The 26,340-nt window shown below is 50.2% G+C and overlaps 1 protein-coding gene across 1 annotated transcript in view; it reads left to right on the top strand.

Annotated features, from left to right (window-relative positions):
• COL11A2 (collagen type XI alpha 2 chain) overlaps positions 1–26,340 on the top strand; it is a 103,513-nt gene that overhangs the window by 55,468 nt on the left and 21,705 nt on the right. Inside the window, exons 20-47 of the mRNA XM_077923418.1 lie at positions 1,205–1,249; positions 2,440–2,493; positions 2,591–2,635; positions 4,364–4,417; positions 5,470–5,514; positions 5,715–5,768; positions 6,937–6,981; positions 8,568–8,621; positions 10,156–10,200; positions 11,210–11,263; positions 11,362–11,469; positions 11,773–11,826; positions 12,551–12,604; positions 13,355–13,399; positions 14,060–14,113; positions 14,424–14,468; positions 15,387–15,440; positions 15,538–15,591; positions 17,318–17,371; positions 18,281–18,388; positions 20,769–20,858; positions 23,817–23,870; positions 24,468–24,575; positions 24,974–25,081; positions 25,170–25,223; positions 25,340–25,393; positions 25,818–25,925; positions 26,199–26,252. Coding sequence (XP_077779544.1) covers positions 1,205–1,249; positions 2,440–2,493; positions 2,591–2,635; positions 4,364–4,417; positions 5,470–5,514; positions 5,715–5,768; positions 6,937–6,981; positions 8,568–8,621; positions 10,156–10,200; positions 11,210–11,263; positions 11,362–11,469; positions 11,773–11,826; positions 12,551–12,604; positions 13,355–13,399; positions 14,060–14,113; positions 14,424–14,468; positions 15,387–15,440; positions 15,538–15,591; positions 17,318–17,371; positions 18,281–18,388; positions 20,769–20,858; positions 23,817–23,870; positions 24,468–24,575; positions 24,974–25,081; positions 25,170–25,223; positions 25,340–25,393; positions 25,818–25,925; positions 26,199–26,252 — 1,755 coding nt within the window. The remainder of the gene's footprint in view (positions 1–1,204; positions 1,250–2,439; positions 2,494–2,590; positions 2,636–4,363; positions 4,418–5,469; positions 5,515–5,714; positions 5,769–6,936; positions 6,982–8,567; positions 8,622–10,155; positions 10,201–11,209; positions 11,264–11,361; positions 11,470–11,772; positions 11,827–12,550; positions 12,605–13,354; positions 13,400–14,059; positions 14,114–14,423; positions 14,469–15,386; positions 15,441–15,537; positions 15,592–17,317; positions 17,372–18,280; positions 18,389–20,768; positions 20,859–23,816; positions 23,871–24,467; positions 24,576–24,973; positions 25,082–25,169; positions 25,224–25,339; positions 25,394–25,817; positions 25,926–26,198; positions 26,253–26,340) is intronic.

Genomic DNA, 26,340 nt, shown 5'->3' with positions numbered 1-26,340 from the left:
GTCGGGGTGCGAGACCCCTGCGAGGTTGCCAAGTTTGGAGCTTCTAATCTTGGAGGAAAAGCCTGGAAGAGGAGGAGGAGGCATGGTAGAAATTTACGAAATTGTGCATGGAAGGGAGGAAGTTATTTTCCCTCTCTCATAAGACTCAAACCGGTGGACGTCCGGGGAAGTGGAATGTGAGAAGATTCAGGATGGAGTTCTTTTTTTAAAAAAGTCATTTTTGTTGATTTTCCAATAAAAAACATCCAGTTAATACATCCAATCATAGTACTCCAATTGAAACAAAAAAACTAAAATAAAAAAAATCAAATTATAGTCCAAATTATAATCATTAATTTTTCGGAGCGCCCCACGGTTTGGATCTCTGAAGGATATCTCCACATCTTAGTCCTGCTTCTCCTCGTTGTTGAGGATGGATTTCAAAAGTCCATATTCACGCAGGTTAACCTACGGAACTCCCTCCCCCATGATGGCCGCCAAAGTTGGATGGCTTTACAAGGGGATGAGAGAAATTCCTGGAGGGGGAAAGGGCTGTTCATGGCTGGAAGCAGCGAGGCTCCTGAATCCCAGCTGCTGGCAACCACAGGAAGGGAGAGGGGTTCGAATCCTGATTGCCAATTTCCCGCAGGCACTGTGAGGACAAGACGCTGACTTACGCAGGCCTTTTGACCTTATCTCTTTGCATTTTTTAATATATATAAACCCCTTTTATAACGTATCTATAACAGAGAGAACCCTTGTAACCCCAGGCAAAGATCAACAGGTGAGAAAGAAAACCAGAACGAGTCCAGTTGTACCTGGGTTAAAATGAAAAAGTCCAAGTAAATACTACTGGTGTTATCAGTTTGTCAAGGATAGGCTCTTTCTATGTTCCAAGATGATGACGATGATGATAATTGTGGCTTCCAACCAATAGGAAAGCATCAAAAACATCAGACATTAAAAACCAAGTATACGCATTATTTTTCAACCTGCCCATTCGAAAACAGCAGGGGTTGAGATTCTCTGACGCTACCACTGGCGTGCGTGCGGGGGGGGGGGGCGTGCTTGAGAGCATTTACTCTCAAGTAAACACAGGGGTGTTTTTTGGTGGAGGGGCGGAGGCAGCGTTCCCTGAGATGAATTCTGCACATGCACAGAGACCCCGTTGTTCCCTGAGCTCCTTTGTGACTCTGTCTCCCTCCCCCCCCCCCCCCCGATGCAGGGAGACGACGGAGAGGTCGGCCAACGTGGGCTTCCTGGAGAACCGGTGCGTATGGTCCCGTTCCTGCAAAGGATCTTGGGGTCTGGCCAAGTCTGGGGCCCCCATTGGCGTATCCCAATGGCGGGGGCTTCGTCCTCCGAGGGTGACAAGGGGCAGGGAAAGCAGGTGGCGAGTCCTCACCTCCTGCCCGAAGTGGTACAGTCCTCCTGACCGCTGGATCGTAGCCACATTGGCCTCCTGCCAACAAGGCCTTAAGCCCCTCCCTCTTCCCCGGAAGCCCCACCCACCCTTAAAATAAAGGTGGCTATTATTATTATTATTATTATTATTATTTCAAGTACAGTCATACCTCGGGTTACAGACACTTCAGGTTGCATTTTCTTGGGTTACGGACCGCCGAAACCCAGAAGTACCGGAACAGGTTACTTCCGGGTTTTGGCGCTCATGCATGCGCAGAAGTGCTAAATTGCGCTTTGCGCATGTGCAGAAGTGCTGAATCGCAACCCGCGCATGCGCAGATGTGCTGCTGCGGGTTGCGAACGCTGGGGGCTGCGAACGTGGATCCTGCACAGATCACGTTCGCAACCCGAGCGTCCACTGTATTGTCAAATTTCTGGACGTCACATCAAGGTGGTTCGTAGCTGCTGTGCTTTGACACCGTACAGTGGACTGTGTCTTTTTATTGTTATTACTACTACAGTACTACTGCAGTTTTTTAATCCAGTCCAAGCCCTATTTCCAGTCCAGGGGAGAAAACAACAACAACATTAATATTTGTACCCACTGCGGCCTTGCCCCAGTCACTGTGGGTGGCTTCCAATGGACATAAAAACACAATAGTCATCCCTCGGGTTACAGGCGCTTCAGGTTGTGTTTTTTGGGGTTACAGACCGCCGAAACCTGGAAGTACCGGAATGTATTTCGGCGGTTGCACATGCGCAGAAGCGCTAAATTGCGCTTTGTGCATGCACAGAAGTGCCAAATCGCAACCCGTGCGTGCACAGACACGCCGCTGCGGGTTGCGAACGTGCATCCCGCACAGATCACGTTCACAACCCAAGCACCCACTGTAAAACGTTGAGCATTAAAAACATGGGCCAGCAGTGTGATGCGGCAGATTCTTGCCAAGCAGAGGGCTGGACTAGATGACTCTAGGGGTCCCTTCCTACTTGATAGTTTTGTGATCCAGCCCCCTGAAGGTGAGTGCCTGACCGTTTCTCTCTCCTTTCCTTCAGGGACCCCGAGGTCTTCTTGGCCCCAAAGGACCCCCAGGGATCCCAGGCCCTCCGGTAAGTGCTGGGGAGGGGGTTTTCCTGCCCCACTGAGCTGCACCCCCAGCCCCCCAGCCCTAACCGCCTCTTGTGTCTCTGCCTGTTCTCCTGACAGGGTGTGCGTGGCATGGATGGACCCCATGGGCCCAAGGGGAACCTGGTGAGTAATAATAATAATAATTTATTATTTATACCCCGCCCATCTGGTTGGGCTTCCCTGGCCACTCTGGGCGGCTTCCAACAGAATATTAAAATACAATAACTTATTAAACATGAAAAGCTTCCCTAAAGAGGGCTGCCTTCAGATGTCTTCTAGAAGTCTGGTAGTTGTTGTTCTCTTTGACATCTGGTGGGAGGGCGTTCCACAGGGCGGGCGCCACCACCAAGAAGGCCCTCTGCCGGGTTCCCTGTAACTTGGCTTCTCGCAGTTGGGGAACCGCCAGAAGGCCCTTGGAAATGAACCCAGGTGTCCTGGCAGAACGGTGGGGGTGGAGACGCTCCTTCAGGTCTCCTGGGCCTTTGAGGCCGTTTAGGGCTTTAAAGGTCAGCACCAATACTTTGAATTGTGCTACTTTGAGTCGCCCCGGGGTGCCTCATGGTGGGCGCTGGGTGGGCTGCTGTCCCAAACTTCCCTGGGAATCCAGGACTCAAAGCGCCACTCAGACAAGGAGCTTCACCGTGTGACGTTGGGCTTCTCACGGTCTCTCATCCCAAGGCTGTTGTGAGGACAAAATGGGGAGCAGGTGATCTCACAAGATCGCCTTTCCCCACTTGCCCCCCCCCCTGGACCACTTCAATTGACTACAAGGTGCCACACAAGACACTTTCCGCGTTTGTAAGAATTCCATATCTGGCTGTGGTGGCATCTACACTTCGGAACTCCCTGCCTCTTGATCCCAAGAAGCTGTCCGCTTTTGAGCGCCTGCTGAAAACATCCCTGTTTTGATAGTTACTAAAAAAAAATATGCATGTGAATTTTACCTTGCTTTAGTATTTTAACTTTCTGTGTGTTTTAAAGCAGGGTTGTAGATTTCTCTTGATCGTATGGTTTTCTCTTATTGAAATCTGCTTTGAGGACTTCGGGGTGGTTTTTTGTTTTTTTTTAAATATAGTCAAGCGGTCTATAAGTTTTAGGAAATGAAGAGAGCGTTAAAAATACGCAGTGTGTGCTTCCGTGGAGGAAAGTGGCTGGGGATATCGGTGTCACAAATGAGTAAATTGCTCTCTCGCCCCTTTTGAAGGTGTTCCGCAGGGAAGACGGAGATGCTGCGATTTCTGCATTGCCTTTTCTGTACATTGAGGGGGCTCAATGAGGGGCCCCATGCCTGCCCCCCACCCCTAAATAAATAAATAAATAAATAAATAAATAATATAAATAAATGTTATTTATATCCCGCCCTCCCCAGCCGAAGCCGGGCTCAGAGCCGCTAACAACAATAAAAGTAACACAGTTTCCATAAAAACACAATCAATTAATTAAAATACATTCTAAAATCAATTCAGAATCAAATTAATGGCAACCATTGGGCTAGAGTTCTATAAGGATTACAGAAGGAGGGAGTCAGGCTGTGCCTTGGTCAAAGGCCTGGTGGAACAGCTCCGTCTTGCATTCCCTGCGGAAAGATGTCAAGTCCCGCAGGGCCCTGGTCTATTGGGACAGAGCGTTCCACCAGATTGGGGCCACAACCAAAAAGGCCCTGTCTCTGGTTGAGGCCAGCCTAACCTCCCTGTGGACCGGGACCTCCAATATGTTTTTGGTTGAAGACCTTAAGGTCCTCCGTGGGACATACCAGGAGAGGCGGTCCCGTAGGTACGAGGGTCCTGGGCCATGATGCTCGCCAGTTTCGGACTGCGACAATCTGACTCTGAATCTCTTGTTTTTGACCAGGGACCTCAAGGGGAGCCGGGACCCCCTGGCCAGCAGGGGACACCAGGGACGCAGGTGAGTGAACACATCAGAGGACCCCCGCTGGATCCGTCCCCAACATCCTCCTTCCCGCTCACCCCCACGGCATGACGTCTGCAGGCTGGCTGGCACGGGGAGATAGACTGCCCCTGAATGGGGAGGTTCCGTACGGCGGCCATCAGGACTGGCTCACAGGCCCCTTTCCTCTCCAGACACATCGCTTTGAGGAGAAGCTCCAGCCGCCGTTCCTCAACCTGGTGCCCTCCAGACTTTTCAGACTACGATTCCCATCAGCCCCACAGGGTGTAGGGAATGGTGGGAGTTGCAGTCCAGGGCCTCAGGTTGGGAGAAGCCAACGCCAAACGCTGCTAGATAGATTCCGGGCCAACGTTGATTCCTGCGTTTTGGAGGGTTGGACTAGATGACCCTGGGGTCCCTTCCAGCGCTGTGATTCCTGTGTTTGGATCAGCCTATTGGCTAAGATCTGCTCTCGTCCGTTTAATATCAGATACGTCCTCTACTAAATGGATTTTTGGAGCTGGGAGATGGCAGAGGGACTGGCTCCATCCGCTCCCCATCTGTGGAGTGTTTTTGTGGGTTCAAAAAGTAGAGGGAAGCAACATTTGCAAGCTTATCTCTCTATTCGAGAACAGAGAACTTCCAAGAAGTGCTCCTTCGAAGCTGCAGCTTGCCTGCTTCTCTGAAAATGGGCTGATTCTCTTTGCTTCAGATGGAAAGGGGAGACAAAAAGGCATCAAATTGGGTGAATTTGCCCGGGAAATAGAAATTCTTCCCGGGTTTGGTGTGGGGCCTTTTTGACCGTCTCCGGAAACATCTCTAGAGGAGGCCTCCGGCCGACAACTGTAACAGCAGAATGAGAGACCCCTTGGGCCCGATCCCACAGGCTCTTCTGACCTTCTGGTCCCAAAGGAACAGCCCAGAGCAAGGAAGGGTTTGAGGGGCCTCAAGAGAGAACTGGGAGGGTGGACGTTTTTGTCCTTGGGTGGGGGGCTCAGGAGGGCGTCTCCAGGAAGTGGGCTGGGAGGACCCCCTTCACCCGACGTTCTCCTCTTTCTCCTTCTTCTCAGGGATTGCCGGGACCTCAAGGTGCAATGGGACCTCATGGGGAGAAGGTGAGCTGGGAGGGACCCCTGGCTTGCTGACCAGGAGGGGCAGCCGCGCCAAAGACCAAAGCAGGGAGGGGGCCACTGGGTTAGGTTGGGTAGGGCTGGGTTTTAGGGTTGGTTTGGGATTTCAGGGTTGGGTTGGGTTTTAGGGTTGGGTTTTAGGGTTGGGGTGACCATTCTTGGGCTCATGGGATTTTCTCCTTCAGGGCCCCAGAGGGAAACCTGGACTTCCGGGGATGCCTGGTTCTGACGGCCCGCCTGTAAGTCCCTCCCCTCACCACTGCCTCAGGCCTCCCTTGGCTCAGTGGCCCCCCAGCAAAGACGGGAGCCATGTTTAACAGGAAGTGGCTGGTGGCCGTGTCCTCTACCCTTCTTGGGGTCCCCACTGAAGAGAGAACGCTGAGAAGCCACTGTTTCTGTCAAGTGGAAGACAATGTTACCATGATTATGGTGGGGTTTTCCTAGTCGCCATGCTGGACGCCAGTCCCCACACCAACACCTTCACCCACCCATCGTCACAACCATGCAACCATGTTGCAGCAGTTTTGTGGCCGGCCTACCCAGCAACGCAAGCGGGTTGGGCCCCTTGCAAAAAAGAGCAGGAGTCCATAGGGCCCCTAAGATCCCCCCAAAGGGTGGTCCTTCTGTCCTGGTCACGTCGGCACCACAAAGTGTCACAGATCAGCTTCCCACAGGGAAAACTGTTGGCATGACGGACACTTTTGGGGCCCACAGGGGGCAGTTTCGAACAGGAAGTGCACTCTTTGCATTCCCTGGTAGCCATGTTAAACAGGAAGGCAGCCATATTAGACAGGAAGTGAGTTGATGTGGCAGGCATATTAGACAGGAAGTGAGTTGATATGGCAGCCTTGTTAAACAGGAAGTGAGTTGATGTGGCAGCCATGTTAAACAGGAAGTGAGTTGATGTGGCAGCCATGTTAAACAGGAAGTGAGTTGATGTGGCAGCCATGTTAAACAGGAAGTGAACTACGGTCAGTAGTAGTAGTAGTAATAATAATTAATTTCAATTTACATACGGTACCACCCTTTATCCCAGGGTGGTGTACAACATTAAGGACATAATTTATGCAGTATAATAATAAAAACACAATACAAAGCATAATGATAAAATAATCGTAATCATTCCACCCCCCACATTTTACATAGTCTGCTAGTCATATTAGACAGGAAGTGAACTGCAGCCACACCCTTTGTCCCTTCTCCTGGCATTTTCCAGCTGAACTCCCATGTCCCCAAACGGCTTTCCCCTGGCCCTGGGCAAAGAAGGCCCTGGCAGACTGGCATGGAGATTTGCCCTCTCCCCAAATAGTGGGATTTGAAAAGGAGGCAGCGATCCAAGTCCCGTGGATTATTAACTCAACTCCTTCTTGCTCTCTCTCTCTCCTTCCTTTCACCCCTTTCTCTTAGGGCCACCCTGGCAAAGAGGGGCACCCAGGCACCAAAGGAAACCAGGTGAGAAGGGGCAGCCCCACGCCCAGCACGTGGCAGCAGTCTAACCGGGGGGGTGATGGGGGAAGTATGGAGTAGCGCCCTGAGGCTTTTCCTGCCCACGAACAGCCGTAGGTGGCAGACGGTTTCTCTGAGCCACTGACACCCTGTGGGTCTCTGCTGACAGCAATGGGTCTTCAAGAGGGAGAACAAGCCTTTCCAGGGCGGGCAGGCAGCTCAGTTTCCAGATCATAAGTGAAAAAATATCCCAGGAAGAGCAAAGTACACACAAAAAATATGCTTTTATTTTTGCACTCCTGCTATGCCCTTTCCAGACACTAGGTGGCAGGAGGAATCGACACAGAGAGCAGCGCTTCCTTTTCCATCCAGCAGGAGGCAGTGCAGTCTCACACATACAAAGACATGCAGCGCACTGTTAACTTGTGGAACTCCCTCCCACTGGAGGCGGTGATTGACAGCTGCCAACCTAGATGGCCTCAAAACAGGGTTAGGCAAATTCAGGGAAGAGGAGAGGGCCCTTGATGGCTACTAGCTGGAATGCCAGTTGCTTGAATCCAGAATCCAGAATTGCGTTCGAATCCTGCTTGCTGTTTCCTCACAGGCATCTGGTTGGCCACTGGACTAGACGGTTAGGTTCTTAGGTCCTTATGAAACCCAGGTTCGCACGCACTTTGAAAAGGCCTCTCTTGTAGGGACCCTCACAGACACACAGCGTGGAAGGAGAGGGTTGCATCCTGAGCAACTTGGTATTTCCACCTTGCCTGAAATCCAGAGATATGCCGGGAAAACGGGGGCGTCGAGGGGCGGAGGGCAGCAGGGGCGGTCATTTCCCCATCCTACCTCTTAGCCAACACAGGCAGAAATCCAGCTTCGACTGGCATGGAGAAGGGGAGCGGGCAGCACCTGTTGAATTTCAGCCTGCCCTGCAGCTCTTAAAAGTCATGCTGGTAAACTGATGGATTTAATAAGACACAAATCCAAAACTACAGTACAGAAACAATGGGAATGCTTAAATGAATATTCACACAAGCAAGGCTCAAATGCGAAAGTTTGGTTGTGCTTAGACTAACCTTGTGAAGAATATAGAGAACACAAAGATTTGACGGACTATGAAAGAGCTCAAGGAAAGGAAGTGACTGAGGAATAGATGTAAACGTGAAACAAAGAGACGTGTGGTGAATGCGGTGGACGTCTTTTAGAATATTTTAACTAGGGTTTATATATTGTAATGTTTGAAGTATAAATTTGGTATTATTGATTGTGAAAAGTATTTTCTTTTTCTTTTTCCTTTTTCCTTTCCTTTTATCTTTCATCCCTTTTCTTTTCTAGTCTGCATGTTGGAAAATACGTAGACAAATGTGTTTACAGTGTTATGTATTGATTTTTTTTCTATTTTTTCTTTTTATTTTCTTGTAATAGTTAATAAAAACTAATTTTTAAAAAAGTCATGCTGGTGGAGGAGCGGAATGATCAGGGCTGAGAGGCCCTGATCCCTGAGGGTCTTCTGGTGGGCATTTGGGGGGGGGGGTTCCTCCTTGTGATGTCTCCTTTGACCGGCTCCTCCTCTCTCTCTCTGTTCCCCCTTCCAGGGCCCGTCTGGTCCTCAGGGGCCAGTTGGCTACCCGGGGCCTCGTGGGGCGAAGGTAAGCAAACACCTGATTGGCTCACGGGACTTGGCAGGGCTGGATTTCCCACCGTCCTTTGCTTCCGAAGCGCAGGGCTGCCCTTTCCGATTGGAGAAGGGGAGAAGGGCGGCCCCTTGGGAGCCTTAGAGAAGTTGCAAGGGGCCCCTGGAGGTCATCTAGGCCAACCCCCTGAAGCCATCCTTGCAGCCTAGGACCCACGTACCTACGGGACCACCTCTCCTGGTATGCCCCGCGGAGGACCTTAAGGTCCACAAATGACAACATTTTGGAGGCCCCAGGTCGCAAGGTGGTTAGGTTGGTCTCAACTAGGGCCTTTTCAGTACTGGCCCTGACTTGGTGCAACACTCTGTCACAAGAGACTAGGGCCCTGCGGGACTTGACATCTTTCCGCAGGGCCTGCAAGACAGAGCTGTTCCGCCTGGCCTTTAGTTTGGACTCCGTCTGACCCTTATGTTTCTCTCCCCTTATGGTTCTGATCTATGAGCTACTTTTAAAATGAGGCTGCATTTTAAATTGCATTTGAACCTTTATTTTAAATTGGTCTCTCCCCCCCGCCCATTATGTTTTTACTGTAATTTTATTGGTATTAGCCGCCCTGAGTCTGGCTCTGGCCAGGGAGGGCGGGATATTATTATTATTATTATTATTATTATTATTATTATTATTATTATATAAGGTGGCATATGCAGTCAGAATGAAATAAATCGAGAGGGCCTCTCCCTCGCTCCTCCGCCGCAATTTGTATTTTTCTGCAAATATTTCCCCTGCGATCTTCAGTTAGTGGGTAGTATACAAATCTAATAAGGGATGCGGGTGGCGCTGTGGGTTAAAACACAGAGCCTAGGACTTGCCGATCAGAAGGTCGGTGGTTCGAATCCCCGCGGCGGGGTGAGCTCCTGTCGTTCGGTCCCAGCTCCTGCCCACCTAGCAGTTCAAAAGCACCCTTAAGTGCAAGTAGATAAATAGGTACCGCTTTATAGCGGGAAGGTAAACGGCATTTCCGTGCGCTGCTCTGGTTCACCAGAAGCGGATTAGTCCTGCTGGCCACATGACCCGGAAGCTGTACGCCGGCTCCCTTGGCCAGGAAAGCGAGATGAGCGCCCCAACCCCAGAGTCGGTCACGACTGGACCGAATGGTCAGGGGTCCCTTTTCCTTTACCTTTTTACACAAATCTAATAAATAATAGTAATAAGAATGGTTGCACACCTTGTAACTGTCCTGGGAAAACTGGGGGATTTATTTATTTTTTGCATGAGAGAATGGCACTCATTTTGCGTGCTGTGACCTCGCACCACAATCTTATCCCCCCAAAAATGCTTTTGGTGGTGGGATGGTGGGGGGCATGATCGCACGCGAGTTCCGCAAATTAATTCGGGAGCGTGTCCCGGAAGACGTGTGTCGCGGTTTTGGGCCTGGACCTGTTGGGTAGGAGAGACAGGACGGGTATGGCTGGGGGGGGGGAGGCGGGAACCTGGAATATAAGACACGCCACAGATAATGTCTCCCCCCAACCCCTCTCTCTCCTTGTAGGGAATGGACGGCATTCGAGGCTTCAACGGCCACAAAGGCGAAAAGGTCGGTTGTTGGGAAGGAAACTGGTGGGTTAGAAAACAGCAGCAGCATCCCCCAAACCCCACATTTTGGTTCAGCTACAGAGAAAACATGAAATCCCATAACTGTAGGGTTTGGAGGGGCCCCCAGGTGTCATCTATTCCAACCCCCCACAATCGCAGCAAAGGAATCGCTGGCAGGTGGCCATTGTTGTAAACAAATAAATCTGCCCTTTTTCCCTTATGGGGTATCCAAGAGCCCATATAGAGTCCTTACGTAGGTTCCCTATTGGTAGGAGAGAATGACAGAGGCCAAACAGAGAATATTGAGAAGCAAAGCAGCCAGTAAGCCTGATCTTTATTGATCTGCTGCAACAGGGTGCCCCCCTCACACGCAGGAGAGAGGAGGAGGACCCAGAACAATGCCACACAAGGCCTTATATAGACATTTTAAATTTCCTGCCCTGGAGCTCAAGACCACCCCTCCATACATCATACGTACATCACAGAAGGGGTGTAACCCAAGACCACTACCCCACAAACATACCTACATCACAGAAAAGGCAGTCTACAGCAGAAATCTGAGTGCGTTGTTTATCTTGTATGACAGGTTAACGCTCACTTGATTGGATACCCTGGGGAGCCTGGCCAGTTTTTTGCAATGATAAATACTTAGTTCCTAAGCCAGGTCACAGGCTCACACCCTATTCATACACAGACAGACATACCCTTAAGACAGGATTTGTGAAGGAAAAGGCAATGGGGAGGCTTTTCCATTTTCCTTTGACTTTGCAGAGAAAACATTTGCTCAGTTTGGGAATCAAAAATGGTTCCAGGTTGGTCTTTCTGTGCTGATCTATGTACGTGCTTGGTTGGTACACTTATGAACATTTAACATATATCTAAGACCTCGAAATTCCTATCATACCATCCAACCAGGGGGGCGGGGAGAGCCTGGGGTCCCTTTGGGGTTCTGAGTCTGGGGGGTCCTGAATCCCTCTTAACGCCACTCCTCCCCCCTTTATTCACTGCAGGGGGAAGAAGGATTTCCTGGTTTCAAGGGCGACATGGGCGTGAAAGGGGACCGGGTAAGTAGAGCAAGCCCCCTCCCCACTTGCACCCACAGCCCCCTCCCCTGTTCCTTGTTCTTGCCTCATTCTCTCTCTCTCTCTCCCCCCACAATCAGGGCGAAGTCGGTGTTCCAGGATCCCGAGGCGAAGACGGCCCCGAAGGCCCTAAGGGCCGCACCGGGCCCAACGGGGACCCAGGTCCCATTGGGCTCGTCGGAGAGAAGGTGCGGATTCCGGGTTGGGGGGGTGGAGATAGAACCGTAGAGTTGGAGGGACCCGCACCGGTCACCTAGTCCAACCCCCTGAAATGCAAGTGGAGGTGTACTGCTTCCATTGTACTTTTATATTTTGTTGGGAGCCTTCCAGAGGGACAGGGCAACCCAGTCAGATGGGCGCATTATTATTATTATTATTATTATTATTATTATTATTATTATTATTTCATCTGGTTTGGGTTTCAGGGCATCCTCCCTGGGGGTATAAGGTCTCCTCGCTCACTTTATTTTTTACGACTTTCTTTATTGCAGGGGAAACTGGGTGTTCCGGGTCTCCCTGGGTATCCCGGCCGACAGGGACCTAAGGTCAGTATTCCTCCAGATTGGGGACTTGACCTGCCTTACTGTTCAGGGAATTTTTAATGTGTGACATTTTAATGTATTTTTAATCTATGTTGGAAGCCGCCCAGAGTGGCTGGGGAAACCCAGCCAGATGGGCGGGGTGCAAATAATAAATTATTATTATTATTATTATTATTATTATTATTATTATTATTATTACTATTTCCAGTTACTTTTGCTCTTGCACCCCCCAAAAAAAATATTCTCACCAGTGTGTTTCCTTCAGCAAATAATGGCCATAAATCAATTGTGAACACAGAAATATTCGCAATATTCAGCCATATTCCCTGGATTCTCTGTAAAAACGGAGCAATCAAAGTTTGACAATTTGGGGGGTCGTGGGAGCCGTTTTCTTCCCCTGCAAAGAAGGGGGGATGAAGTTTCCCTGTGTGAATCTGTACTGGCCCCCTTGCGGCACCACCGGTACCCAACGCTGTGCCCCCCTAATAATGGGGGTGGAATCGTCCCATCTCCTTGCAGGGAGAGACGTTGTGTCCATCCTCCTCCCGCCTCCTTCGTGGCCCCTGCATTCTCTGCCCCCCCCCACTCCGATTTTAATAGAATTGTAGCATTGGAAAGGACCCCCCCCCCGGTGCCTTCTAGTCCAACCCCTTGCGATGTCCCAGTCAGTCCATGCCGAAAGCCCCCTCCTGCCCTGTCTTAACCGCCTCTTCCTCCTCTTCTTCAGGGCTCTCAAGGCTTTCCTGGGTTCCCCGGGACGAACGGCGAAAAGGGGGGACGGGTAAGTGGCCCCTGCCTCCTCAAGGAGCTCCCTTCTCTCCCAGCCCCCCCAAACAACTTATCTTTTGGGTGGGCAGTTTCGGAAAGACGTTGAATTCGTTAAACTAAATAGTTTCAAATCGATTGCTGCTGTTCTGAATTATTATTATTTTTTTAATTTTTATTAACTTTTAGATGTTAAGCAAAAAAAAGAAATAAAAGCAATACATAACCATACATAAAACCTACACAGTTTTCCAGAATGCAGACTAGAAAAGAAGAAAGACGAAAAATAAAAGAAAGAAACGAAAACGAGTGAAGAGAAAAAATGCTTTACATAATCAATGATTCCAAATTCATACTTTAAACATTACAATATATAAATCCTAGTTGAAATATTATAAAAGACTTCCACCACTGTTCTGAATTTTATGGTGGCGGCGTCTTCCTTGGGGGGTCGTGCAGATGGCTGTTCCAAATAGTGCCTTTTCTAGGGTTAGGGGAAACTGGGGGTGAGTCTATGGAACGTAGGGCCCCCCCAAAAATTGTTTTGTGAATGGATGTTGTAAAGGAAGCCCGAGTTCCAATCCTGCCAAAAGGTGTTGGAGCAGCTGGGGGGGGGGGGAACTAAGCCCCTTTTGCAGGATGAAGCCAAACTGTGTTGATTCGTCAGACAGCTAGAAGGAGGGAGAGGGAAGGTGGGGGGCTGGGGGGGGGGTTAAATGTTTGTGGGATCCTGCTGTGGATCATCTGCCTTTGTTCCTCCTTGCAGGGGATCTCTGGGAAGTTGGGACCCCGAGGCGAGAGAGGTCCCACGGTGAGTAACCAAAGAGGAAGGTGGCGTGGGTCAAATCGGGTGAGGGGCATCTTTGCCTTCCTATTCACCACCCCCATTTCCCTCCCCACATCTTAGTGGATGCTGGCTTCCTGGCAACCCAGTTGGGGGGGAGGCGGGACCCACTCATACTGTCTTTCCTGCCCATGGGAAGGGGTGCCAGGTTAGGATCACCCCAGACCCAAAATTCCAGCGCCCAAGCCTGAGATGTGGGGGGAGGTCCTGGTGATATCATGGGGGGGGGGGGAGATAGTGGACCCTGGTGGTTCTTCCTCAGTGTGCTCCCTCCTACTGGTGAGGCCTGGAGACGGAGGTTAATTGGGAGAGGGGGAGGGGGGAGCAGAGGAGGGCAGACTCCCCTGAGAGCACCTGCAATAATTTTCAGAGACGGAGGTTAGATGAGAGAGTGGGGGAGGGGAGGGGAGGACCCCCCCACCTAAGAGGATCTGCAATACCGGCAACCCCCGTTTTAGGCACCACTGATACATGCGCAATCATGCCCTGAACCCGGAAATGACCGTAAGGAGGGCGGAACTGGATCCCCTCAGATGGAAGGGAGGCTGCTCTGGGATGAGTTGCCCCCTGGCTCTCCGGATCACTTACTTCTCTCTCTCTCTCTCTCTCTGCCCCCTGTTCTCCTAGGGGCCACGAGGCCAGCGGGGGCCACGAGGAGCCACAGGGAAGTCTGGAGCAAAGGTTGGTTTTATGGGGGTCAGGGGTTGGGGCTGCTGTCTCTCTGTCTCTGGACTCAGCTATACAGCTGCAAATATAACATTTCAAGTGTGTTTTAAGTGCATTATACAAACGTGACAGTAGATGGCGATGTTGAGCTAACCGCAAGTTCAATATATATCTTAAAACGTTTTTTAGAAAAGCATTTTCACAGTGTGTTTTATATATGTTTAGATTCAGCCTCCCTTTCAAGGGGCCTCCTGGGTTCTCTCAGGGCTGGCAGGGGCGATTCTGCGTTTCTAAATAGCTTCCCTTTTGTCTCATCCTCATGCAGGGCACCTCGGGCAGCGAAGGACCAGCCGGGCCCCCCGGAGAACGGGTGAGTAAGCAAGAAGGAAGATGGGAGGGGGGTTAAGGAAAGATGGAGGAGGAGGAGGAAGGAGCCCCCAGTGAGAATCTCAGGGAATTAAGAGAGCACCGAGGCTCGAATTTAAAAGCGCACACCATGTGAACATCCAGCAGCAGGGAGTTCCAAAGGTCACACTTCCTTTCCTTGGGCATCGCTGCTCTGGAATCTGGGTGGTGATGGCACATCCGGATCCAGCACAACGTTTATTCATTTTATGTATTTGTTTTGTGACGTTTATTCACTGCTTGACTGTAAACAAACAAACAGCAGCCTCCACATGGTTTGCAAAAAAGAAAGATAGAACAACAAAATTGTTAGTGATAAAAATTAACAGCAATAATTTAGGACTTTGGGAAAGTTAAACAAGCAGATTAAAACTCACACTGCTTTCTAAGCCCCTGGGTATAAAGTTTTGAGCATGGTGAAGGCAGCTGCCTGCTATCAAGTGTCAGGGAGTTCCCAAGGGCAGGCCCTGCCCGACTAAAATTGTCAATGCTTTTGTTACACGTCGCCGGTCGCACTCTGGGTGCTGCTGCTACTTAGGGGTCGGTTTCCCCTGCGTCACCGTCTCCTTAGTCTGTAGAGCATGGGACTCTTAATCTCAGGGCTGTGGGTTCGAGAGTCATGTTGGGCAAGAAGGATTCCTGCTCTTAAAATTATTCTTATATATTACATTTGTATACAACCCTATGCCCACGGGCCTCAGGGCGGTGACAACATAAAATCACAAAATCTAAAAATACATAATATAAAAAACCCAATAACACCCCCCTTACAGTGGGTTTGTCTAGATGACCCTTTGGGGTCCCAATGATTTTAGGAAGCCTCCCGGTTCCTCCTCCACCAGCTGCTTCTCAATGTATCCTTCTCCTTCTGCGTCTTCCGCAGGGTCAACCGGGACCACAAGGACCAAACGGATTCCCTGGGCCAAAAGGACCTCCGGTGAGTTCCTGGTTATCTGCTGCCCCACTCTGCCCACCCCCACCGGTCATCCCCCCCTCCGGCCACCCACTGACCCTCTTGTCTTCTTTGCCCACAGGGCCCCTCGGGGAAGGACGGTCTGCCCGGACACCCTGGCCAGCGGGGAGAAGTCGTAAGTTACTCTTTGCTTATTACTCCTAGTACTCCTACTCCCAGGTTGCCCCAAGGCCTCTCCTCTCCCCTGCTGGCTTCCGCTCAACACCCCATAATATTCTTGGGGAGAAGCTGGCAAAATGCAGGATGGAAGACGTCGCTGCTGGCTAACCGAACTCCGAAAAGCAACATTCGTTTCCTTATGAAAGTTCAGCGGTACCTCGGTTTTCAAGCATTTCGGAAGCCGAACATTTCGGTTTCCGAGTGCCGAAAACCTGGAAGTAATTGCTCCTGTTTTTGAACACGCCTTGGAAGTCGAATGGCTTCCGCTGTGTGTTTTTCAGTTTTCACCACTGAAATTGACACTCTCCCTTTGCGCCTCAGTTGTCGAACGTTTTCGAATCTGAACGGTCTTCCAGAACGGGTTATGTTTGACAACCGAGATAACCACTGTATTCCTACCATAGAACTAAATCACAGCAGTTTGCAATTATATAAAGGTAAAAACCATTTAAAGAGTAAAAGCAAGCCAAAGAATTAAAAACAAACGCTAGCAAGCCATCGCAGAAGGACCTATTCGTAATCACCTGGTGGAATCGAAAGGTTTCCAGCAGGCGTTGAAAAGCTGGTAGGTCTCCAGTGGCAGAGAGTTCCACAGGGCTGCGCCGATGACACCAAATCCTTGGATTCTCAATGTGGTCAAATGAGCCTCACCAACTTGGGGAATGACCAATGGCACTCAGGAACTGAGCTGAGTTATGAAGGTTCAGACGATCCCTTAGGTGACCTGGAAAGATTTGTTTCCTCAGGATCCCCCAACAGTTAAGACACTCAGAGTTGAATGATTCTGAGTGTGCTTTTTTTTTTTTTTGCTTTTGCGCTTTGCACACACTCAGGAGTTTTCACGCATTTGATGGCTGGCCCTTGGTGCGTTGAAAACCCTGCTTTCCAACAGATCCCTCTCACTCCTCCATCACATCTCATCCCACTTCTGACACCATTGTGGACACCAGGTCAGGCAGGAGAAATCCCACCCAGGGGGAAAAAAGAGAGTTGTGTTGTAAACAAAATCTGCCCCTTTTTCCTTATGGGGTATCCCAGAGCCCATATAGAGTCCTTACGTGGGTTCCCTATTGGTAGGAGAAAATAACAGAGGCCAACCAGATAATATTGAGAAGCAAAGCAGCTAGTAAGCCTGATCTTTATTGATCTGTTGCAACAGGGTGCTCCCCTCACACGCAGGAGAGGAGGAGGACCCAGAACAATGGTGCGCAAGGCCTTATACAGACATTTTTAATTCCCTGCGCTGGAGCTCAAGACCACCCCTCCATCATACATACATCACAGAAGGGGTGTAACCCAAGACCACCCCCCAGATACATCATACCTACCTCACAGAAAAGGCGGTCTACAGCAGAAATCTGAGTGCGTTGTTTACCTCCTGTCTGGCAGGTTACCTGTTTAATGGTCACTTGACTGGATTCCCTGAGGAGCCTGGCCAGTCTTTTGTAATGACAAATACTTAGTTCCTGAGCCAGGTCACAGGCTCACACCCTATTCACACACAAACATGCCCTTAAGACAGGATTTGTGAAGGAAAAGGCAATGGGGAATCAAAACAGTTCCAGGTCGGTCCTCCTGTGCTGATCTATGTATGTGCTTGGTTGGTACATTTATTTATATATCTGAGACTTTAAAATTCTTATCACAGTTGTAACCTCCCCCCTTCTTTCTCCCCCTCACAGGGATTCCAAGGCAAGACCGGACCCCCAGGAGGACCGGGTGTTGTGGGGCCTCAGGTAAGGAGACGGGGGTCACTCTGCTCCTCCCCAGCACCAGCAGAGCAGCCAAAACACCAGACCCTGGGAGGGGACAGTCAGAAGATGGCAAGGGCGGGGCCTGTTCTGTTTTAATCACCTGTATTTTAACAGATTTTGGTTTTTTATAGTATTTTAGTTCTGTTTAGAGTTTGGTGACTTTAAAACAATTATATTTAATACCTTTCTAGTTTAGTTTGATGTCTTAATTGGTTGGAAGCCACTCAAAGGGGCAACCCACTCAGATGGACAGAATATTATTAATATTAATATTATCTTATCTGTGCAAGCTCCATTGAGTCCTGGTTTGGGGAAAAGTCAGGATATAAATACAGCAGCAGCAGCAACAAATTGTGAATAAATAAATCACTATAATAATAAGAATAAATTTTATTTATACCCTGCGCTCAAGGTGGCTATAACCAGATATAAAAACAATTGATTGAAATACAACTTAAAAACAAGATTAAAATACAACATTTAAACATTAAAATGCAGCCTCATTTCAGTGGAAACTCAAATAAAAAACTTTTTTGGGGATGAAAATGTCAAGTCTTCACCAAGGCCAGGTATCCAGACTGGTCTTACATGGGCCAGAAAAAAGCCAGGGAAGTCCCCAAATAGGAGTTCCGACACAGAAGGAGAAAGGAAAAAGGAAAGGGGGGGGAATAAACTAATATAAATAATAATAAAACCTGCAGGGTGGGGAAGGGGTTGCTTGTGGAGGGCTCTCTCCTTGCTCAGGGGATTCGATCCTTGGAGGTTTTTAAGCAGAGCTTGGCTGTCTGTCTGTCATGGACACTTCAGCTGAGATTCCTGCATTGCTGGGGGTTGGTCTAGATGACTCTTGGGGTTCCCTCCGTACCCTACGACTCTCTGATTCCTTGGCAGGGCCCCGCAGGAGAAACAGGCCAGATGGGGGAGAGGGGCCACCCCGGCCCGCCTGGGCCTCCTGGAGAACAAGGCCTGCCTGGACCATCTGGGAAAGAAGGCACAAAGGTAAGCCCTTGGCGGGGGGAGAGGGGTCTGGGTGCAATGGCAAAGGGGCGGTTGTTGGAGGGGGGTCATGGGCAGCCCAGCAGGGGGAGGCGGGGGGTGGGGTTACGGGAAAAATCTAGGTGTGAGGCTGCTCAGTCACCCAGCTCGTCGGGCAGAGCCCGCGGGTCCCTGCAGAATAATGATGATGATAATAATAATTAATTTTTATTTATACCCCACCCTCCCCAGCCAAGACCGGGCTCAGGGCGGCTAACACCAGGTATAAAAACAATGGATTAAAATACAACTTAAAAACAAGATTAAGCACAATATTAAAATGCAGCCTCATTTCAGTAGAAACTCAAATCAAAAACTTTCTGGGTAGGAAAATGTCAAATCTTCACCAAGGCCAACTATCCCAACTGGTCCTACATGGGCCAGAAAAAAGCCAGGAATAAAGGAAGGAGTCCAGCCGCCAGCCGGAGCAAATAGCTATAGACCAAAGTTTATTGCGCAACAGGTTCAAGGAGGAATTTTGAACCCTGAGGATGGGATGACAAGGACTATTAAAACTTTCCCACCATATCCCAGAATACAGTTCGTACAGCATCATCGATACATCATTGCTACATCACTGACATGTTCCAAAAGGGGAGGGTAGACAGGGGTTAAAGGGACGTGGGTGGCGCTGTGGGTTAAACCACACAGCCTAGGGCTTGCTGATCAGAAGGTTGGCGGTTCGAATCCCCGCGACGGGGTGAGCTCCCATTACTCAGTCCCTGCTCCTGCCAACCTAGCAGTTCGAAAGCATGTCAAAGTGCAAGTAGATAAACAGGTACCGCTCCGGCAGGAAGGTAAACGGCATTGCTGTGCGCTGCTCTGGTTCGCCAGAAGCAGCTTAGTCATGCTGGCCACATGACCCGGAAGCTGTACGCCAGCTCCCTCGGCCAATAAAGTGAGATGAGCGTTGCAACCCCAGTCGGCCATGACTGGACCTAACGGTCAGGGGTCCCTTTACCTTTTAGACAGGTGTTACACTAGTTTAACCTTGGCAAACCTGTCCAAACAAGTCCTTCGTACAAAATTAGCATAAGCAGACATGTCAGGGCAAGACTCAGGTATAAGATGAGCACAGGCAAACACCTCTGAAGTCCCACCACCCAAAGTACAATATAACTTCCTTTGCATGTCTGGACCCCTTGGCAAGTTTTAGTGATGGGATTAGGCTTTCCTTGGCCGACAATCAGCTCAGCAGTTGTTACCTCTGGGCACTTCCTGGGGTAGGAGGTGTGCCTGGGGTGGTGGCAGGGAAAAGAGTCATTTTTCCAAGGGCAAAATAGTGTTGAAATGGAGAAAATTGGCAAAGGAGTTGATTTTACCGTATTTTTCGCTCCATAAGACGCGCCTGACCATAAGACGCACCTAGTTTTTAGAGGGGGAAAGCAAGAAAAAATATATTCTGCGCAGAGCATGTAAGCGGCTCTCGCTTTTCTTGCTTTAAACCCTTCCGTCCCTCCTCCCGCTTCACTGAGAAGCCAGCAGAGCAAGAGCGATAGCTGCGCAGCGCCTCTTCCTCTCGCTTCCCAGCAAAGAGGGATGAAGGGCGAAAGGGAGCCCTTACAAGGGAGCGCTGAGCAGAGCCTGGCAGCGGCTCTTGCTGGCTTTTCCGCGAGGTGTGGGAAGGGACAGAGGGCAGCCCGTCGGTCCCTTCTCCCTCCTCGGGGAAAAGCCCCCAAGAGCTGCTCTCCCATTAAAGAGCCGCGCGGAGCGTGTGTGTGGCTCTTGGGGACTTTTCCGCAAGGTGGGAGAAGGGACTGACGGGCTGCCCTCCGGCCTGCATTCCCTCCATAGCAGGGAAAAAGTGTGTCTTATGGAGTGAAAAATACAGTGTATTTTTTAAGATAGGTAACTTCCCTGAGCTTTCAAGTTGAAAGGATACATTTATGCATAATATCTGTAACATTTAACAACTTTAAAGATGTGGGCCCCCCCTCTCTAAGGGACCCGCTACCTTTCCCGGGGACTCACGGGGTGAAAACATCCAAAGCGGAACACCTTTTCGGGGTGCCTTTGTGAGGTTCCAAGCACTGCACTAGTTAGGCTCAAAGGAGGAGGGAGGAAGCTCAATCTGTGCTTTCAAAGGTCTAGAAAACTTCCTTGGAAATCCCCTTCGCCCTCTAAGTCCCGCCCCTGGTATCAGAGGCTCCGCCCCTTATCACCCAGGCTCCGCCCGGTGCACCCCAGAATTCTGAGCCTCGGGATACCTGCCCCCCTTCGAGGATCCTGCCATGATAGATTCAGGCCCCCCAGCCCAAGAAGAGGGGGTCTGGGGTTTGGGGGGCTCCGGCCAGGATTTTTTTTGGGGGGGTCAATGTGTCCTTTGCCCCCTTCTGCATTTCAGGGCGACCCCGGCACCCCCGGAGGACCCGGCAAGGATGGTCCGGCTGGGCTGCGAGGCTTCCCCGGAGAGCGCGGCCTGCCTGGAACTGCCGTACGTACTTGGGGGGGGGGCTCCTTCCATGGGGTTGGCCTGGGAAACGTAGCATGCGTGCGGGGGGGGGGCATGGCGTTTTGCGGGGCAACCCTCCTGCCTGCTCTGAGGGCTGAGAATAAACTGCCAGGAGCAAAATGTATGTAGAAAAATACTCAAATCCTGCATTGCAGGGTGTAGCCAGGATTTTGGGGGTTTTTTTGGGGGGGTAAGAACCCCACTTAGTTAAGGATTTTTATTGATTGGGGGGGCAGCTGCCCCTCTCTGCCCCCTCTTGGCTACACCCACGGTGCAACAATATAAATCTAGTCCGTAAGAGCATAATAAGTTAAAAGTTAAAAACAAACTTGGGTTGTTGTTTTTTGGGGGGGGGGGGTCCTTTTCATTTGCCTGCATGGGCTGGGCAGAATAGAAAGAATTTCAGCACGTTGGCACGGAAAGGCCCCCCTGATTCTCCAGTGGCAGAGAGTTCCGCAGGTTAAGCACTGTCTGTCGGAGGAGATGCCAGGAGACAGGGTGTTCTGTTCACATGTGGTGGGGGTGTAAATATGTACAGTTTTTTTTGTGAAAGGGTGTTTAAGGAGATACAAGAAATAACTGGGTTAAAGCTGACCGAATGTCCACAGGTAGCATTATTATCAATTTACGATGGGGTGGAAGGTTCACAGGCGAGGAAGGACTTGCTCACAAGTTTATTGACAGCCGCCAGTGGCGTAGCGTGGGTTGTCAGCACCCGGGGCAAGCAAGGTAAGTAATTTGCCCCCCTAACCCGAGTGAGTCAGGTAGGGGCAGAGAGCTGCGAGTGCGAGCGCGCGCCCCCCCCAGATGTTGCGCCCGGTGCGGCCGGCCCCCCCTGCACCCCCCACGCTACGCCACTGACAGCCGCACAGGTTATTATAGCCAGGGAGTGGAAGGGGCAAGCAGAATATAAAATGGAAGAATGGTATAAAGAGGTGTGGGGTATAGCTATTAATGACAAATTAACATGTGCCATTAAGGTAACCCAGGGAATAAGCATGAGGAATGGTTTTGAGGAGATACGGAAGGTGTTTGTAGAATTCGTACTAGTAAAACGGAAAGGCGTCAAACCATCGCAGGAGGTGTTGACATTTTGGGAGGCTGGATAGTTACAATGGAATGGTCTCAAATACATATATACATATATATACATATATACATATATGTATATGTAACCTGGGAACTTCCTCTCTGCCCAAGAACATTAGAGGCCACACCTCCTCAACAGTATTTATAGGAACTCAAACACTGAGATCCTGCTCTGTTCCAGTAACAAGAAGCCGAAAGCACCAGCCTGAAGATGACGAGTGAGACCTCGTCGAAACGTCGCCTAGACACCCCAACTTTTACACGGGAAGACACCCGAGGACACCAAAACCTGCATATATACATATACATATACATATACATATACATATACATATACATATACATATACATATAGATATAGATATAGAGATATATATATATATATGGGGAGCACTGTCTGAGTGGCCAGAGAAGGGCCTTCTTTGTCTTGGGGTGTGCCCCCCCTTTTAAAATCTTGTAGGGAGCAAACGACTCCTTTGCTCGAACAGCCCCACTGGGTACCCGTTTGTTCCGGATGCTACAATGACTTAGGGCCAGGCTGTCTGAAAAACCGTATTCCCTCTTATAAGTCCGCCCAGGTTTTGAGATCTTTTGGGGAGGGGCTTTTCTTGGTCCCACCACCCTCCCAGGAAGACTTGGGCAGGACGGGGCCTTCTTGGTGGTGGCTCCTCCCAAGCAACTTTGGAACTCCCTGCCTGGGGAACCCAGACTGGCTCCTGCCTTGTTGTTCTTCTGCTGGCGGCTGAAGGCTGTTTTATTCCCGAACTTAAGGTGTGTTATTTTAGGGGCCCCCCAAAGCTTAAGTTTTGCAAATTTCTTCAGTGAGGGGTCTTAAAAATATATTTCGGTGTGTGAGGCATTCAAATCTGCTATTATTTTTGCGACTGGGGAACATTAGATGAAGAAGCCCTTAAACCGCTTTCGGAAAACAAAAGAATTTAAATTTTACCTTCTGAAAATGTCAGGTGATGCTAAATAATTATTATTTATATTATGTATTATTAAATACAAATATTAATATATAATATAATTGCAAATGCCTGGCAATAATTTTTAATGATTTATATTCAATTTCACACACATTTTGCTTACTGAGTCATATTAACTCCACCAAAATACCTTTTGAATTCCCAAATTATGTTGCAACTTTTTAGCACCCTCATTTTTTGAATGTGAGCATTGAAAAACTCACCACAGGCCTCTAGAAACTGGCCGGGTTTGTTTTTTGCTGTTTTTTTTTTTAGGAAAGTGTGTTTCAACAGTGCTGTGCTGTTTGTTGTTTTAGCAGGTTTGCTTTAATTCTATTAGGGTTTAATTAAACAATTACCTTTTGTATGCTTTTAGCTTTTTGTATTTTACCTGCCTTGAATCCCAAATAGCATTATTTTGTTTTATTTTGTTTATGATTATTCCCATTATTTATTAAATGGCTTATACCTTTTTTAGATTCTTTTAGCAAAAGAATAGCAAAAAAAGGCAAACTAAAACCCCACATTGCCTTCTTCAGCAGCGACTTCAGAACAGAGGGACTCCCTGCCACTTGACCTGCACCTCCCGCGCCGCCTTGGCCCTGCTGCCAGCGCTGATCCTTCATTTGCTCACCTGGCTCTTTATATTTTACTTAGCTGTGATTCCTGCTTCACAAGAGGGGGGGCGGGTTGGACTAGATGACCGCTAGGGTCCCTTCCAACTGTGCCATTCTCTTATTCTGCCTTATTGGTGAGGTTGTGTAGCCTTTAGAAGTCTCTGCAGCACTTCGAATGAATAAAAGGGGGACGGAAGAAGGTGGGTGTTTTGTGTCTGTGTGTCTACCTGTCAGCCTGCCTCAAACTCTTCCCTCCAACCCTGCAGGGCGGGCCTGGACTGAAAGGCAACGAGGGACCTGCTGGACCCCCAGGACCTGCTGTGAGTGTTTCCTCCCCCCCTTGGCCCTGACGCACCGACCCAATGCACGCCCTGCAGCCACAACTCCGCCCTTCTCCTTGGCACCTCCTGATGTGCCGACTGAGCTCTGCACATGCCCAAGAGACCACATTCACACCCACATATAGGAAGAAGTTCAGTTCTTCCCCAGTTTCTCATCCCCGCCCACCCCCCCAGTCTTCACATTCAGCTCTCCACATTTTGCAGCAATTTGTCCTTTTTTTTAAAAAAGCACAAAATGTTATCATCAGAGGAATTTTTATCACCAGCCATTTTTTTTCCAGCCTACAGAAGAGCACCTGCAATTAAAATAGAGAATAAATAAGCCGACTGAAACATTTCAATAGTGGAGAGTCAAAGCAGGAGGGGAGGGGAATTGCTGTCTAAATAGGTCTGTCGTCGTCTCCATGTTGGATCTCGCGTTTGGCGAGAGCCTGCGTTAGCTTTGAGCATCCCACTGTGCTGGGGTAGTGCAGTGTGGCTCCAGCAGAGGTGCTCTGGGTATGAGCCCCTTTTCTCCTGCACTCAGCCTCCCTTCAGGATCAGGCCTAAGCACCCTCTTTTCATCTTGCCTTCCAGGGATCCCCAGGGGAAAGGGGGGGCCCAGGGCCAGGTGGCCCCATCGGACCCCCAGGAAGACCAGGCCCTCAAGGACCCGCTGGCTCGGCTGGGGAGAAAGGCGTGCCTGTGAGTAGGGGGACAGGGGCAGGACTTATGGGTCTTCTCGGGAGGAAGGGAGGGTAGAGAAAAAGCAAGCAGAGTGGGGAGGGGGCAGATGGTGAGGTATGGCGGGAGGGGCCCAAGTTTTTCTGGAGGGAGGGGGAATGTAATAAGGACCCCTCAACACTCCTTGGATTCCTGGGTCATGTTGATTAGAATCCTAGAATTGTAGATTTTGAGGGGCCCCCAGGGGTCATCCAGCCCAACCCCCTTCAAGGCAAGAATTTGGTGGAAGAGACGCAGAAGCTGCAAGTCGCACTTGGGTTCAATAACTCTGGGGTGCCCCTGGGAAAGGGGGGTGGGCGGTTGAGATTCCGGGGTGAGTCTCGGGGGCCCTCCCCCTCATTTTCTCTTTTCTCCTCCAGGGTGAGAAAGGTCCCATTGGCCCCGCAGGCCGCGATGGCGTCCAGGGCCCCGTCGGGCTGCCTGGCCCTGCAGGACCTCCGGGGGGCCCAGGTGAGGACGGCGACAAGGTAAGAGTCTGGAGCGCATCTCCCCTGCCCATTGCCCTGGCCTCTGGGCTGGGCCTTCCTGGCTCACTCTCGTTCTCTCTCTCCGCAGGGTGAAGTGGGCGATCCTGGCCAGAAGGGCGGCAAAGGAGCGAAAGGGGAGCACGTAAGTTGGGGTCATCTTGAGACCTGCGGGGCAGGGCCACGAAATGCATTGGGTGGGGCTTTTCCTCCCCTGCCTCTCCACCCATGCCATTCGCCTCTTTCTCTTCCTCCCTGCAGGGGCCACCGGGACCCCCTGGCCCACTGGGTCCTCTCGGGCAACCAGGAGCCGCAGTAAGTCCTCAAGTTCATTTTACCACCTTGTGTCTGGTGTCATTCAGGAATTTTAAGAATCCCCCCCCCCAAAATAAGACCCCCCAAATCAGCACAGTTATGATTGGTCATATTCAATATAGCGGTTTTATCTGAACAGAGGGTTGCCTCCAGCTAAATCTCCAAACTTTTGGGGGCAGCCACACAAGTTCAGTAAGCTTCCCACCATACCCTGTCAAAAGCATTTTTCAGAAGAGCGGTTTGCGCGACCCGCTAAGGAAGAAGGAAGACGAAATTTGAAACCATCATGAAGAATTGGGTATCTTTCAGAAGAAAAGGAAACTGGTTTAGTTGTGATTCCTGCATTGTGTGGAGGGGGGAGGGGGTTTCCAGCTTGGGTGACCCTTGGGTGCCCTTTCTATGATTCTTGTCTTTCACCCTTCAGGGCGCAGACGGAGAGCCTGGAGCGAGGGGCCCCCAGGGCCACTTTGGCGCAAAGGGGGATGAGGGAACCCGAGGGTTTAATGGCCCCCCAGGGCCCATCGGCCTGCAGGTACGCCCAGGGACACCCTGAACGGAGGGTCACACCTCTCCTCCTCCCCCCGTCCAACCCTCCAACCTGCACCCAATTCCCCACTTGGTCATTCAGCTCCCTGGGTGGCCCTAGACCAGTCACTCTCTCGCCACCTAACCTACCTCACAGGGCTGTTGTGGGGGGGAAACGGTGGACGGACCATGTACTACCCCACCTCAAGCTCTGCAGAGGAATAAAGGTGGGAGAGAGATGTCATGATAAATAACCACGATTGATCCTGCCTCTTGACAGGGTCTGCCTGGACCATCTGGAGAAAAGGGGGAGACGGGCGATGTGGGGCCCATGGTAAGTACTGCCTCCCTGCCCCTTTTCTCTCTCTCTCTCTCTCTCTCTCTCTCTGTTCCAAGGCACCTCAGTTTTGGTTTCCCCCCTC

The sequence above is a fragment of the Podarcis muralis genome, chromosome 2 (assembly GCF_964188315.1).
Source record: "Podarcis muralis chromosome 2, rPodMur119.hap1.1, whole genome shotgun sequence".
Lineage (NCBI taxonomy): Eukaryota > Metazoa > Chordata > Lepidosauria > Squamata > Lacertidae > Podarcis > Podarcis muralis.
This window is presented reverse-complemented; position numbering and strand designations above follow the sequence as displayed.